The following is a 14,686-nucleotide window of genomic DNA, read 5'->3' as shown; positions in this document are numbered from 1 at the left end:
TTTTTACCACTCTTACACAGCGCCTCTTGGGCCTTGCGAAACAACCCATGAATAACCTACGGTTCTACGTTAATCCATAACAACCCCCCATGGTTTAAACAACCCAGAGTTTACAACCCAACAGCAAACAATGGGTTCTATTCTGAGTTGTTCGTGGTTAACAAACCATAATTTGTTAGCAAACAACCAAGAATTCAACAACCCATACCATGGGTTAGCGATATGTGTGAACCACATTCCAGTGGAGACACTTCTAGTTCTGTGGCCTGGCATCACCCATGCTCATCCTCTTATCCCATTGCCACTGTCCAAGCCTTATTCGTTTCTCACTAGGTCATTTATTGCAGGAACATTAGCAGGGCAATGCGTTGCTTGCAGTAGCCATCGTCACCACACCCACACAATTCTTCAGTCTTCCTTCTCATCTCCATGCGTGATGATGTAACACAGGGATTTGTAGTCAATGTTTCCAGCTACATCAATAGGAGCAACAGCAAACATTTGCTCTACCTAGAGGAGAAGCAACACAAAGAAGAAGTAAGAATGTGGTATCACACTTGACAGACCAACACATCAGAGCTTTGTACTAGGACACTAGGGGTTTCCCACCAAAGCCTCACCCTCCTTGAGTCATGTGATTAAAAGAATTCCATTCTTCAAGTTAATGCGTAGCTTTAAAGATTTTATGAATGAAAGCTTCCTAAAGGGATTCCATGGGCTCTAAAACAGGGGCGTAGAAGCACAGGTCACATCCACTCTGCCTGAAGACCCAACCTGTCTCTCAGAATTTCCCAGTTGGTCACACCCCTTTCCCTCAAGCACCAATGGTTAGGTGATTTCCTGGCATTTGCACAGTTTCCTCTCCCCATTCTAAAACAAAGGAAGTGAGGCAGGTGGCTACCAGAAGAAGGGCCTTCTCTGCTGTGGCACCCCAGCTGTGGAATGAGCTCTCTAAAGAGGTTCACCTGGCACCTACACTGTACTCTTTGAGATGCCAGGTGAAGACCTTCTTATTTTCTCATTATTTTAACAGTTAAGCAATTTAATTTTAACTTTGCTGTTTAATTATTATTATTATTATTATTATTATTTATTTATTTATTTATTTATATAGCACCATCAATGTACATGGTGCTGTACAGAGTAAAACAGTAAATAGCAAGACCCTGCCGCATAGGCTTACATTCTAATAAAATCATAATAAAACAATAAGGAGGGGAAGAGAATGCAAACAGGCACAGGGTAGGGTAAACAGGCACTGGGTAGGGTAAAACTAACAGTATAAAGTCAGAACAAAATTTAAAATTTGTATTTTAAATCTGTATTAATTTCTGCATTGCTGCTTGATTTTATCCTTCTTGTGTTTTCATATTATATTTTATATTATGCTTTTATACTGCTTGTTTTAGATTTTGAATGGTTTTTATGGTTTTAATTTTTGTAAACCGCCCAGAGAGCTTCGGCTATTGGGCGGTATAAAAATACAGTAAATAAATAAATAAATAAATAAAACATTGAAATGCCTCTTCTAAGGCTTAAATACTGGCAATAAGAGCTTTAAGCTAAAATCCAATCCAATTTATTGCTTATTGACCAATCAGGCCATACACATACAAAAACATAATAAAATTCCCCTCTTATGCAAAAAAAATTACAGCAATGTAAACATTGTTAAGAAAGAGAAAGATCGCAAACACAAGTTAGAAATAGGACATTATTTCATAAAATCTAAGAAATATATACGAACATAAGTCAGCAAGTTTAATCTTCTAGAGCAATAGATATCTTCTGTTTCTGTAAAGCTTGGCAGTCATATGAGACGTGTAATAGCCTGCGCAATCCAGTAATAATAGAGTTATACTTAGGAAGGAATTGCCACGGAGCCCAACTATTAAGGGCTCAAGCTATTGCTCCCTCAACTCAGCGAACAGGGGACATTCCGTTAGAAAATGTACCACATCCTCTACCTTGGGGCAGCCAACAGGGCAGTTTTCACATCTTGATGAGCCTATAACGTGCCTTCACCTCCATCAGCTGGAGGGAACTCAATCTGCATTAAGTCATAAATCAAACGTCTTCTCAACTTAAGCTCAAATATGCTGGTATTTTTTATATATATTTTGGTCCGGCCCCATTGGCCTTGGCCCTGCCCTCCACTAGAAATTGCCACAATGTATAGGGTTGCCACAATATATAGACATCATGACTAGTAGTCACTCATAGCCTTATCCTCTATAAATTTGTCTAAATCCCTTTTAAAGCCATCCAAATTGGTGGCCAACACTACATTTTCAGGTACTGAATTCCATAGTTTAATGATACATTTTGTGAAGAAGTACGTTCCAGCCAGTGGTACGACAAAAAGAGTTGTCTCACCTCCTCAGGAGAGAACTTGTCTGCCTGCGTCAACAGGAGTTGTTTAAACCTGGAAACCGAATTTTACAAAATGAAGTCAGTGTTGTTCAAATACACCACCCAGGCCTCTGTTTTTCTCTGTAAGACAAACTGAGCTCCAGAGCTTTTCTACATGAGGCATTTATTGTGTGTTTACCCCTAGTTGTTTACGGTTTTGCTTCCATTTTTAAAGAGCACTTCCCAGGGTTGGGGTTTTTTTTTTTTAGTATGGGGTAAATATGGTATTATTTTTTAAAGTGAGAGAACTAAATGTGTATTTGTGCTATTCCACTACAGCACAGCTCCACCTAGAGGTTATGTAGCAGGAAAGCTCTTTGTGTAGAGCTCAGATCTCAATTCTACAACACAACCAAAAGTAGATAACAGTGATTAACAGCCTTGTGTAGAAAATAATAATAATAATAATAACACCTTTTGCCCAATGCTGGGCCTCAAGGCGGCCTTACAAAGTTTAAAATATACATGGGGGGGAGGGAAACAACACCATAAACAATTAAAAAATACACAACAAAATTATAAGATATTAACATAGATGGAGGGCTGGATTATTCTCCAAAGGCCTGCTTGAACAAAAAAGTATTAGCCTGCTTCCGAAAAGCCCATCAAGGAGGGAGCTAGCCTAGCTTCCCCGGGAAGAGAGTTCCAGAGCACCGGAGCAGCCACCGAGAAAGCCCTCTCCCATGTTCCCACCAAGTGTGCCTGTGAAGAAGGTGGGACTGAAAGAAGGGCTTCTCCAGAAGATCTCAAAGCACGGGCAGGCTCATAAGGGAGAATATGTGCTTTCAAATAACCTGGACCCGAACCATATAGAAAAGGTCCAAGTGATTGTGGGGAGGTACAGTATATAACCCAGGACATTGACAGTAGAATCTGAACTTACTCATCTTTGTTCACGTATCCCGTTGCATTGGGGTCAAAGAGCTTGAAAGCAGCAAGGATCGATTCCTCTGGGTCAGTGCCTACAGAAAAGAAGGGTTGTTCAGCATAGAGCACTGACCCTCAAGGTCCTTGGCTCTGGCAGCACCAACTCACCATTCAATTTCTCCCCAAACAGTGTTAAGAAGACAGTGAAGTTAATCGGCCCTTTCCCTTCCTTCAGCATCTCTTCCAGCTCCTCATCCTTCACATTCATTTTCCCTGTGGAGAGAAAGCAAGGACATAAGAACATCAATCAATCAATTTATTGAAGGCAACCAAATACAGGTTTTAGACAATTACATAGACAAAAGTTTTACACTGAGTATAAAAGCGTGTCATATAAAAAAGAACAGATAAAATGTTATAAAATGTTAAAACATACATGCACATACAACTAAAACCTTACATGTTAAAATATTAAAACATACATGCGCATACAATTAAAACCTTACATCTCAAGGCAGGCCACATGAGTTTGTCTAAGCTGAGCAGCCTTCACAGCAAATTTGGCTGTGTTACACATTACATACCTGTCTGTACTGGACAGTAAATATTTGACCTTGTCCATATCACTGAGGGTAGGAATAACCCTTAAGAGCTTCTCTAAATATTTTCCCCTAGGTGTTTCATACAGTTTGCAGTGTTGCATATAATGTTTGGTGTCCTCTACCCACTGGTTGCTACAGATGTGTAGGCGCTGATCTCTGGCGATTTTCTTAAACCTGCCTTCCATAAAGTTTGATTTCATTGTCTGACAGTGCAGGGCATAAGAAAAAGTATGCTGGATCAGACCAAGGGTGCATTTGGTCCAACACTCTGTTCACACAGTAGCCAACCAGGGCCAGATCTACACCAAGCAGGATGTGACACTTTGAAAACGGTTTGAAAACATGGAGTGTGTCCTGGGCCAGAACAGTTGTCAACTATTATAAACTATTATAAAGCAGTAGCGTAGATCCTGCCTAGCTGTCAATAAATCTCATTCCCAACCAGCTGCATCATTTTATACTGTCTGTCGTCACCTATGATGGGGTAAAAATTGCCATCACCTAAATTCTGCACAAGACCCTCTCTATCACACCTCAGAACAAGCAATGCTCTAATATGGTTTCTGATTTGACTCCCACAAATCTCAGACAAATCTGGGCCAGGGTTGGGGAACATGTAGCCTTCCCAATGTTGATGGATGGCAATTTCCATCATTCCTCACCATTGGCTATGCTACCTAAGACTGATGGGAGTTGCAGTCCAACTAAAATACATGTTTCCCAACCCTAATCTGGACAAGAGTGACAAAGATACAGACAAATAACTTTCCATAAATATCCTTAAGCATGGCCTACAATTTAGCCTTAATTTTTCCTGCTCATGGAATTGGGGATGCAACATGGGCTACTCTCCCTGGATCTCCAGGCCCACGTAAAGGATACCTTTTCTGCTCCCACTTCCTCGCATGCTTGGGCTTTGGATTGCACATCAGCTGCCCTATCCACTGCAAAGGAAGATGTGTTGCCCATTTCTGAAAGTGACGAGTTGTTTATCAAAAATGACACCATCCAGAGTTGAAGGGAAGTGAAGTGCTCCCAGGCCAGCTCCATAAATAACACACCCGTTAAGTCATCAGTGGTTTTGGAGATAAGCAGATTATTTTCTCCTGCTACATTCCAATTCGGAATGTCACTGTAGATTTTTGAATTTTTCTCCTAGTAGGTGGCAACCCTATCTCCATCGAAGAAGGGAAAGATGATAGCTGCTTTGCATACAGAAGCTCCCAGGTTCAATCCCCAGCTTCTCCAGGTAGGAGCAGGGAAGAATCCTGCCTGAAACTCATTAACCAGCCTTTCTCATAAAACTTGAAGACAGGGTTCTCCCATGAAGCTGATTGGTGGGAGATTCTGGACAGATTAAAAGGAAGTCCTTCTTCACACACCACATAGTTAAACTATGGGGTTCACTTCCACAAGATGTAGTGATGGCCACTAATTTGGATAACTTTAAAAAGAGATTAGACAAATTCCTGGAAGAGAAGGTTATCAATGGCTACTAGACCAGATGGCTATATGCTAACTCCAGTATGCCTCTGTTCTCCAGTTGCTGGGGAACATGGGTGGAAGGGTGCTGTTGCATTCATGTCCTGCTTGTGGATTTCTGTGGGCAGCTGGTTGGCCACTGTGTGAGCAGAATGCTGGACTAGATGGACTCATGGTCTGATCCAGCAGGGTTCTTGTTATGTTCTCATGAAACCCTGGAGAGCCGCTGCCAGTCAGTGTCAACAATACTGGCCTAGACGGACAAATGGTCTGACTCAGTATAAGGCAGTTTTCTGTGTTCCTAAGAAACCGAGACCAGGGAGGGACAAGACTTAGCAGTAGTGCATATGCTTTTCATGCAGAAAGTCTCAGGTTCAATCTTTGGCAACGTTAGTTTAAAAAATAATAATCAGGTAGCACGTGATGGGAAATATTTCGCTCTATCTGAGAACCTGGAGAGCTACTATCAGTAGATAAAGAATATTGGATTAGAGGGGCAAATAGCAGCTTCCTGTTTTCCAGGTCTTACTAACAGATCTGAAGGCCTTTTATGTGTCACTTCACATACTATAAGACGCTAGTAGCTACAGCAGCATTCCCCAACCTGGTGCCCTCCAGATATGTTGGACTACAACTCCCATAAACTCCAGATGTAATCCAACCCTATCAGAAGCTGGGAATCTCTGTCCCTTAAATCTGAGTTGTCCCATTCCATGGCACTGCTACAAGGCAGTGCCTTTTCCCACTTGTGCCTCATAGTTGTTTGATAAAGAATAAATCTTTGAGCTTGCGCAGGGTGCAGTTTCATAACAACTGAAGTCACTCACCAAGTTGACCATATGTCTCTCTCAAGTCCGATTTGCCAATTATGCCATCACGATTCTGGTCAATGCAGCTGAAAGCCTTGGGAAAAGTTAAATTAACTCAGTCCTGTTCTTGCCTTAGTTTAATTCCTTTGTGCCACTATAATAATATGAACAGTCTTTACAATTGTGAACCGCCCAGAGAGCTTCGGCTATTGGGCAGTATAAAAATGTTATAAATAAATAAATAAATAAATAAATAAATAAAATAAGTATTTCCCCCCTCCTACTCACCCCCCAGGAATCACATTCTCCAGCCCTGCTGTTATCTCTCTGGTGACTGTGAACTTCTCTACATAAGGCTTTCATTCTTCACTCACGATAGTTTGCGGGTCCTTTGCATGATGTCCTCATCCTCCAAGGCCTCTTCCATGCTTTGCAACTATTATTGTGTTCTTTTTTGTTACAAGGAAACTCATTGGGTTGAAGAACTGACTCACGTGCTCTGCCAGTTCCAGGTTTTTGAGGGGCCTGGGGCAGTACACCTTCAATGGCCCCCCTCCCTCAATGAGTCTCTCTTCCTACCAGCTGCTATTACTACTACTACTACTCTTCCTCATCATTGCTACCCCTTGCTGGCTTGAAAGGGAGAGAACCAGTGAACAAGCAGGCAGTGACATCTACTGCTCCTCCTTCTCACCACCACTGTTGTCTGGGCCAGAGCAAGAGGCAGGGGAACAAGCAGGTTGCAGGGGTGAAAATGAGAAGCAACTCCAAGGGGCTCTTGCCAGTGAGACCCTGCTGGCAGGTAGCTGACCATGCCTACCCTCGGACATAGCTCTACCTACATGTTTAGACTTCCATCCTCTTCTAATCATCTTGCTCCATACCATTTAGTTCATCTATACCTACAGGCAAATTCCAAAAGGGGATTTTGTTAAAAAACATGATGCTTACATGATGAAGTCATTGCATGCCCTTCCTTCACCACTCAGCTACCACAGCCTGCTAGAGCCAGCCCAAGAAATTTGCCTGCCTGAGATGAAGGACAAGAGGGGGAATTCCATGTTCCAATGCTAACTTCAACACAGTTGATGGGGCAGCATTCACACTGGGTTCCTTGCAAGAGGGGGGGGAAAGCTAGGCTATAAATGCACATGAGGTTAATAGGCTAGCTTAAGGGTGGCCATGTGGTACACACAGCTCTGTTCTCCAATACTTTGCTGCTGCCCCCAGTATCTGCCACCTGACATTACTGCTTCATCCTACCTTATGGTAGGGGCCAGTCCTGCAGCCAGCTCTACCTAACTTTTGGGAGAGGAGGTAGGGCTTATGGGTTAATAGGGAGGGCAGCCAGGATAGCTTGAGGAGTTCCGAGGGAAAGACACAGAGAATCCACTTTTTTCAAAGACATGCATGGGATGCAAGTTCGCCACAAGCTGAATGAATTCCATTGGCTTTAACAGGAAAACTGGAGAGAGTCAGTGTGGTCTAGTGGTTAGAGTACTGAACTGGGACTTGGGAGATCCAGGTTCTAGTCCCCGCTTCGCCATGAAGCTCACTGAAGCCTAACCTATCTCACATTGTTGTTGAGAAGATAAAACGGAGAGGACCATGTAAGCCACCTTGCATTCCTTGCAAGAGGGGGCGGGGGGAAAGCTGGAATATAAATGCAACGATAAATAAATAAATAAATGTTCATGGGCTTAGATTCCCTCACCTCCTTGAATTCCTGGATCTGTGACTGCTCAAACATGGAGAAGACATTGGAGGATCCTCTCTGAGCTCGCTTTGCAGCAGCTTTGCTTCTAGTTCCGGCTTTCCTGCTGGCCTGAAAGAAAAGGAGTCGATTATAGCACCAGGGATCCAGCTGCCAAGCAGAATGAAGAGGATCCCACCAGGGCGAAGAAGGGTCCTAAAGTTTTGACTGTGTGAAGGATGAGAAGGACAGTTTATGAACTGTTCGTGTTTCTTTAAAGTAATACGACACATATGCAGTGCAATCCCATATATGTTTACTCAGATGCAAGACTTACTGTGTTCAGTGGGGCTTACTTCCTAGTAAGTGCATTAGGGATTGCAGCCAAATGCTACAATCCTTTAACTTCTTACTTGGGAGTACACTGTGTCAAAATTAATGGGACTTACTGTGGCGTTACACCCCCAAAGTCAGTTCCCTAATGTGTGTCTGAAATGGATAAGTCTGTCGTGCTTAGAATGTTGACCTGAGTGGGTGAAGTTAGAGTGTCTTAGGAAGGGAGAGGAGTGATATATAAGGGAATGACTGAGGGGATTGAGAGGGACTTTTAGGTACTTATTGAGTCTTTAGCTTTTAGTGCTTTAGCTCTCTGTGTGTAGAGTACTATTGTTCTGGAGAGTTTGAGGATCAGTGTACAGAGGGGTGTCTTTTGAGTGTGGTGTGCACATAGTCAGTTGATGTATTTTAAACTATACTGAAAATAAAGAAAGCTCAAGAGTGATTGTGTGAGAGAAAGGAAAGTGTGTATGTGAAGAGAGAAAGGATTGGATGAGTGGTTTTAAAAAGTTTTATTTTGAAACAAAGTTTGTGAACCTTAAAATATTTTTTTGATTCAGTTTGTTTTAACTACCACCCAAGTCCCACGTGTTTCTTTGGCATTTATCATCTGCAGTTATATACATTCAACACCCACTCTGACATTAAATCACCATCAGCACATTTAATTCACAGCGCTTTGATTTATTACTGAAATCCTTCCAGTTTAACCCCTTTCTCCACATAGTTTGGAGAAAGGCGATGTTTGTCCCTCGCCTCAGGTTTCTCAAGTGGAGGGGTTTATCTTGAGCAGGGAATGTCCGTGGCCAGGACTGTTGTTCACAACCTATGTCGTGGCACTTACATTTAAGCAAACATGCAAAGGACTGCGCTGTTAATCTGAAACCCCATTTTCTTGAATGTTTAAAAATGTGATTAGTAAATATATTCACCAGGGGTTTTAGCTTGGGGATGGGGGCTTCTAATGGTACTGCAAAATCTGCTTCCTGGGGCTAGCTGGCTTATCCTGCTGAACAGCAGGACTAGTCCTGGATGCCGGATGCCTAATACAATGGGAATAAGGGGCGTTCAGAACTGGTGGCAAAGAAAGTTTTGGGGGGATTCACCTGCTTTAGATTCTATTCATTTACCCTGGCATTGCCCATTCTATACTGAGTCGTCAATCTTTGCAAAGTGACTGTAACAGTCACTTAGTTAAAACACACTTGTTTAATAGAACGTTTCTTCTCACAATTGATCTGTTTGGGCATATTATAGAATTGCTACAATTCAAACACATTTACAGCTCAATCCAATGCATATTTACTCAGAAGTACATCTGAATGCATTCAAGGGGGCTTACTCCCTAGTAACTTTGTTTGTTTGTTTAGGATTGCTGACTGGAGAGTGCTGGGAGTTGTAGGACTCTTTTTCTGTCTAAACATACATAGAATTCTGTGCCCTTAGCAACATTTACCATCTGTATAGATGGAGCCTAGACAGGGGGAGCAGGGTCGGAAGAGGAGCAATGATTTATCTTTGTGTTTGAGCGCAAGTATTTCGATGCAAGTACAGAGTCCAGATCCATCCAGCCCACGCAGAGAATTCAGAGAGGGAGCTGAAACTTGCAAAACTTCAGAGCAAAGATGTGTTCACACTAACTTAATTTTAAAAAGGCACCCACCCACCCAAATATCTCAATAGACAAAACAGGACAAGACCAGGACATGCACTAGAAAATAATGATTAGGTACCTAGTAAATAGGAGCAAAATTTGAAGCACATGTGCAGGCCGCACTAACACATGCAATACACTCTTATCGGGAAGAACAAGGACGACCTGACATTCACCCTAACTGTTGTCTTGGTGCAGTTTCACCCTGCTACTCCAAAGCTACAGCACTTTGGAGAAGAGCAACCATTCCCAATCATCACCTAGGTATTTAATCTTCCCAGTTCATTAGCTGGACAAGCATGCTTCCCCAGTTCTTTCTTGCCTGTATTCAGGAGGAGCCATTGCTCACTCTTTTCCTCCTAAACGGAGATTGAACAGGGGTGTATAAAAACACACCCACACACCCACTGCTTTATTTCTCCCTCTGCTGGGAGAGAGTTCATTTTTCAGCCTTCAGGCAGGGCTATCCCAAAAAGCCCACCGCTGCTAGGAATTTTCAGAAGCGGCAACAAACTCAGGGTACTCACCATCTTGGATGTTCTCCTGAAGAGCAAAGAAGGTCTGGATGATGTCAAGCGTAGGCTCCTCAGACTATATCCAACGGCTTATCACTCGGTGAGCTAAATCAGGAGCCCAGCAGCAGGACAAAACCAAACTTGGCAGTAGCTGGCTTGGATACCATGACAATTGATAAGGCTGGCACTTTGCAGGCTTTGCTGATGGAGAAGTTAGAGTTTCCAAGCTGACCGTCCCATTCTAAACAGGGCTTTCCATTTTGCTTCTCTGTGCAGCAGTGTTGTCAGAATGGTCATTGCTTAGATCTGAATCTAAACAGGGGCTGTGTGAACTGTAGGTCTGCGATCTTTTTCACCTCCATCCTTACCATTTTACATAGAAATAATAAGATATATTCCAGCAGTCATTTAAAACAACCGACGTCTGACAGCTCATCATTTAAATCCAACTTATAGCACTTTAGAATTGCACTAGTTGCTCTCCAACACAAACATCTGCTTTTTAGCATAAATACATGACCCCCCCCTCTTTTTTGTCGTTCCTGCCATCAGTTCTGCAGACGATAGGGTAGCCATGTGTCCTAATTTAAAGAGGAGAGTCCTCTGTTTGAAGGCATCCTCTATTTCAGCCTTTCCCAATTTGGGGCCTTCCAGATGTTCTTGGTCTTAAGACTCCCATCTGTCCCAACCAGTATGGCCAATGGTCAAATGGTCAGAAATGTTATGAGTTTTCATTCCAAACATCTGGAGGGCATCAGATTGGGGAAGGCTGCCTTTGAAAGGCTGTCCAGCCCAAGTCTGGTTTGAAATAAAGGACTATAAGAAGGGAGAGCAGCAGGGTGAGATCCAGTGTGTTGTAGTGGCTAGAATATTGGACTGGAACTCGGGAGATCCAGATTCTAGTCCCTACTCAACCAATGGAAGCTCACTGGGTGACTTTGGGACAGACACTGACTCTCAGTCTAACCAACCTCACAGGGTTGTTGTGAGGATAATACGGAGAGGAGGAGGCTATGTGAGCCACCTTGGGTTCCTTGCAAGAAAAAAAAAAAAGGCAGAATAGAAATGTAATCATAATAAATAAGTTGCCCATCAAAAGTTAGCACCTGGGTAGGACACTGAACAAGCTTACAGGTCACTGTTTACAGTCTTTCCCATTATTGTGAGATCTGTATTGTATTTCTATTTAAATTTGCTCCTATACCTATAAACATCACGTGCAAATTTCATGCAAATCTATTCACTCTTTTGTCCGCTTTATGGCAATGCATTTCCGCTTTTTGGGGGACCCATATGTGGCCATCCTACAATGGGAATCTTACCGACCAACAATGGATCTCATGGCATTCACATTTTTAAAAATAACCTGCAGGTGGGTACTATGCTACTACTACCACCACCATCATTTTGTGCATTGATGTCTATAACCTTATTCAAAAGTTTTTCAAAGCACATTTGGCTGCATTCCTGCACACACCTACCTGGGAATAAGCCTCACTGAACGCAGGGGACATACTTCTGAATAAATATGCACAGCGTTGCTCTATTTATCTCTTTGCATATTTCTTTACATGCCAAATGTAACTATCACTGTTAACACACAAATAAGTGTTGATACGCAGAATAGATACAACAGGGACAGGCTTTACAATGTTTTAAATTTTTTATTCTTATTATTTTTAATATAAAAGAGCCTCTGTATCCATGAAGAGGGGAGACAGAGAAAAAATGAAAACAATATGATGGAAATAATATTATGACAGTGGGGAGAGAGAGAGAGACTGGATCAAACAAATGTAACACCAGGGTCAGAGGGATGGAACTAAGGGAAGTCCCAGAAGTTATATCTTAAAAACAGATTTGTGTGCACTTCTTTCTGTGTAGACGTCATGTACAAAGGACAGTATACATCTGTATGTGTCAGCCCATCTTCCACCATTTTGCTGAACCTGCTAGAAAATTGATGTGCCTTTCCTGCATGTCTGTGCAGTTCTCAGCACAGAAGTATAGCAGAAAATTATATTTACCATTAATCCCTATAAGTCGCTACAGTATAAGAATGCTGGACTAGATAGATAGATTTTTACTCTAATCCAGAATGGCTTGTCATAAAATGGTGCACATTCTTTGTCAGCCTTCTGAGGCCCCGTTCAAGCCACATCCTCTTTCTGTATTAATCATGATTAATTCTAAAACATGTCATAAAGATTGTTCCTGATGTCTGTCTATATGGGATCAATGGTATGGACTGGGGGGTGTTACTTAGAGCAGGTTGCAAGCTTTGATTCATGTTTGAGCGTCATCACACACTGGGAAATCACGTTTCCTTACCGTCGCTTCTCCGCCCGTGTGTTTGTCCCTCATTACTTCCTCTTTCGAAAGAAGAAGTAAACAACGTGCACATGGCCCATTCAGTGGGCCATTTTGATTGCGCTGCTTCTCCTGCACACAGCAGGAGATAGCGGCAATTTCCATCTCAAAAATAATTTGGATTTATGTTGTTGTTGTTGCACAAAGAAGGTTAGAAGGGGTGGGAGGCACGCAGGACACAGGCGACGTTGTGAATAGGACCTGTGAAAATCCATGACTGCCCAGTAACAAGAGTGCAATAAAACACTCATCTGATGACGCCCTGGAAAGCATCATTTATCAACTGGGCTCCTCTGCTTAGGAGCACAGTCATTTGTGCTCAAGTTGACACTCGCACTCGTGTTGAGAAACAGCGGGTGAAAAATCTGTCAGTGTCTTCGAAGCCGGAGGAAGATTTTCACGTTTACTTTGTATTCTTCCCTGCTAATGCTGAGCATATTCTGCCACCAACAGTTGATAAGGACAACATGGATGGATTTTTATCCCGCTCTGAACTTGATTGGTTGAGGAAGAAACCAGTCATGCAGTTGGGTAATTTTAGACTCTAGACTGAATAATCTTATGCCCTGCTCCATTCTTCGGATGACAATGTGCATCACGTCACTCACTCCAAAATGCAATGAGACAGCCCTGTTGCAATTGAGGGCCACCCTTCTCATTCTGCTGAGTGGGGCCCTCAAGATTTGCCCCAAAGTCCAACCCTTACGGCGACACTGGGAGAAACACTACTTTACTACCATTCATGCCATCTAGATGCCGTTTTGCCCAGATCCCTTCTTTTTGAGCACACCAGGAAAGGAAAAAAGCCACACTTAATCTCTTTCCAGTTCTCCCCTCCCCTAGCCCCACTCCTAACAAACTATGTAAAACTGCTTATTACGTAAACTGAGACACCCCCCCACTGACCCTGCGGTAGTGGAGAAGGTTGTAAGAACAGAAAGGAGAGGCTGCAGTTTACAATGGTTATTGTGTTGTCTACGGGTAGAGGCTAGGAGAAACCCAATGTTGCTCCGTCCACCCATCCCACCCCCCAGGAATAACCGTCCTTCTGCTGGTTGAGCTCCCCATCACCCTCTGAAACAACTCAGCCTGGCCACTGGGTGGAAGAGGCATGTCCCAGGCAGGTGGCTTCCCTTTCACAGTCCTTTGCCACTGCCATTTCAATGGCCCATCATACAGGCCATTTTGCACGCTACCGCTGAGATGAGTGCTGCCCCTCTGCCGCTGCCTTCTTCTGACTGCAGGAAGGTGATGTCACAGCCGGGTGTAAGTTGCCGGACTGATGAGTGGAACCGGTCTTTGAAACTAGAAAAGAGAAAAAGAGAGAGATTGAGAAGGAAGATCTGGCGTCTTCCACCAATTTCCCCCCATGTAGACCTTGAAGTCTTCTTCAGAGGCCCTTCTCTGAGTGCCCCCACCAAGAGAGATGCACCAGAAGCAAGGTGTTGCAGCACCTTAAAAGCGAACAGATTTATTATTGCATCTGTTTTAGTAGACTACAATCCACTTCATCAGATGCATGAAGTGATAACACTTCATGCATCTGATCAAGTGGACTGTTGTCTGTTAGTCTTTAAGATGCCACAAGACTCTATCTTGGTTTTACAGACAGCCGAGGTCTACAAGAATCCTAGGCAGTGGTGGTCCCCCTCAAAATCTAATGGGGGAGCAATAGCTGTTGGGTCATTGATGCTGCAAATCTCTTTGTTTATGCTCAACTTGCATATATGTGTAAGTAAACAATATATCACAAAAATGTTTCTAGTTTCACTCTATTTAGTCCTAGGCATGTAGCACCAGCGTGTAGCCCTGTGGACGTGCTCTTCGTGGTGTCCGAGAAACTGGTTCAGAGAGGCAAGATTTAGCATGGGCTCCGAATACAGACTCGGGGAGTTTCCTCTTCCAGCTATTGTTTTTAATCTCCTGTCTAGCAGTGTGAAGTTTGT

At 43.0% G+C, this 14,686-nt stretch overlaps 2 protein-coding genes across 2 annotated transcripts in view; both read right to left on the bottom strand.

Annotated features, from left to right (window-relative positions):
• Positions 1–323: 323 nt before the first annotated feature.
• On the bottom strand, positions 324–10,405 carry MYL7 (myosin light chain 7). The gene is made up of 7 exons (XM_063139234.1): positions 10,383–10,405; positions 7,887–7,997; positions 6,191–6,266; positions 3,448–3,552; positions 3,296–3,374; positions 2,377–2,425; positions 324–510 (listed from the first exon to the last, which is right to left on the bottom strand). The coding sequence occupies exons 1-7, from the start codon at positions 10,383–10,385 to the stop codon at positions 409–411; spliced, it is 525 nt and encodes a 174-aa protein (XP_062995304.1). The 5' UTR covers positions 10,386–10,405; the 3' UTR covers positions 324–408.
• Positions 10,406–13,591: 3,186 nt separating this feature from the next.
• The window catches only part of GCK (glucokinase), a 38,017-nt gene continuing 36,922 nt past the window's right edge, over positions 13,592–14,686 (bottom strand). Inside the window, exon 10 of the mRNA XM_063139235.1 lies at positions 13,592–14,045. Within this exon, the coding sequence (XP_062995305.1) occupies positions 13,901–14,045 (145 nt within the window). The 3' untranslated portion in view covers positions 13,592–13,900. The remainder of the gene's footprint in view (positions 14,046–14,686) is intronic.

This window comes from Elgaria multicarinata, chromosome 12 (genome assembly GCF_023053635.1).
Source record: "Elgaria multicarinata webbii isolate HBS135686 ecotype San Diego chromosome 12, rElgMul1.1.pri, whole genome shotgun sequence".
NCBI classification, from domain to species: Eukaryota; Metazoa; Chordata; class Lepidosauria; order Squamata; family Anguidae; genus Elgaria; species Elgaria multicarinata.
The sequence above is the reverse complement of the archived record's forward strand: the minus strand, read 5'-3'. Positions and strand labels throughout refer to the sequence as shown.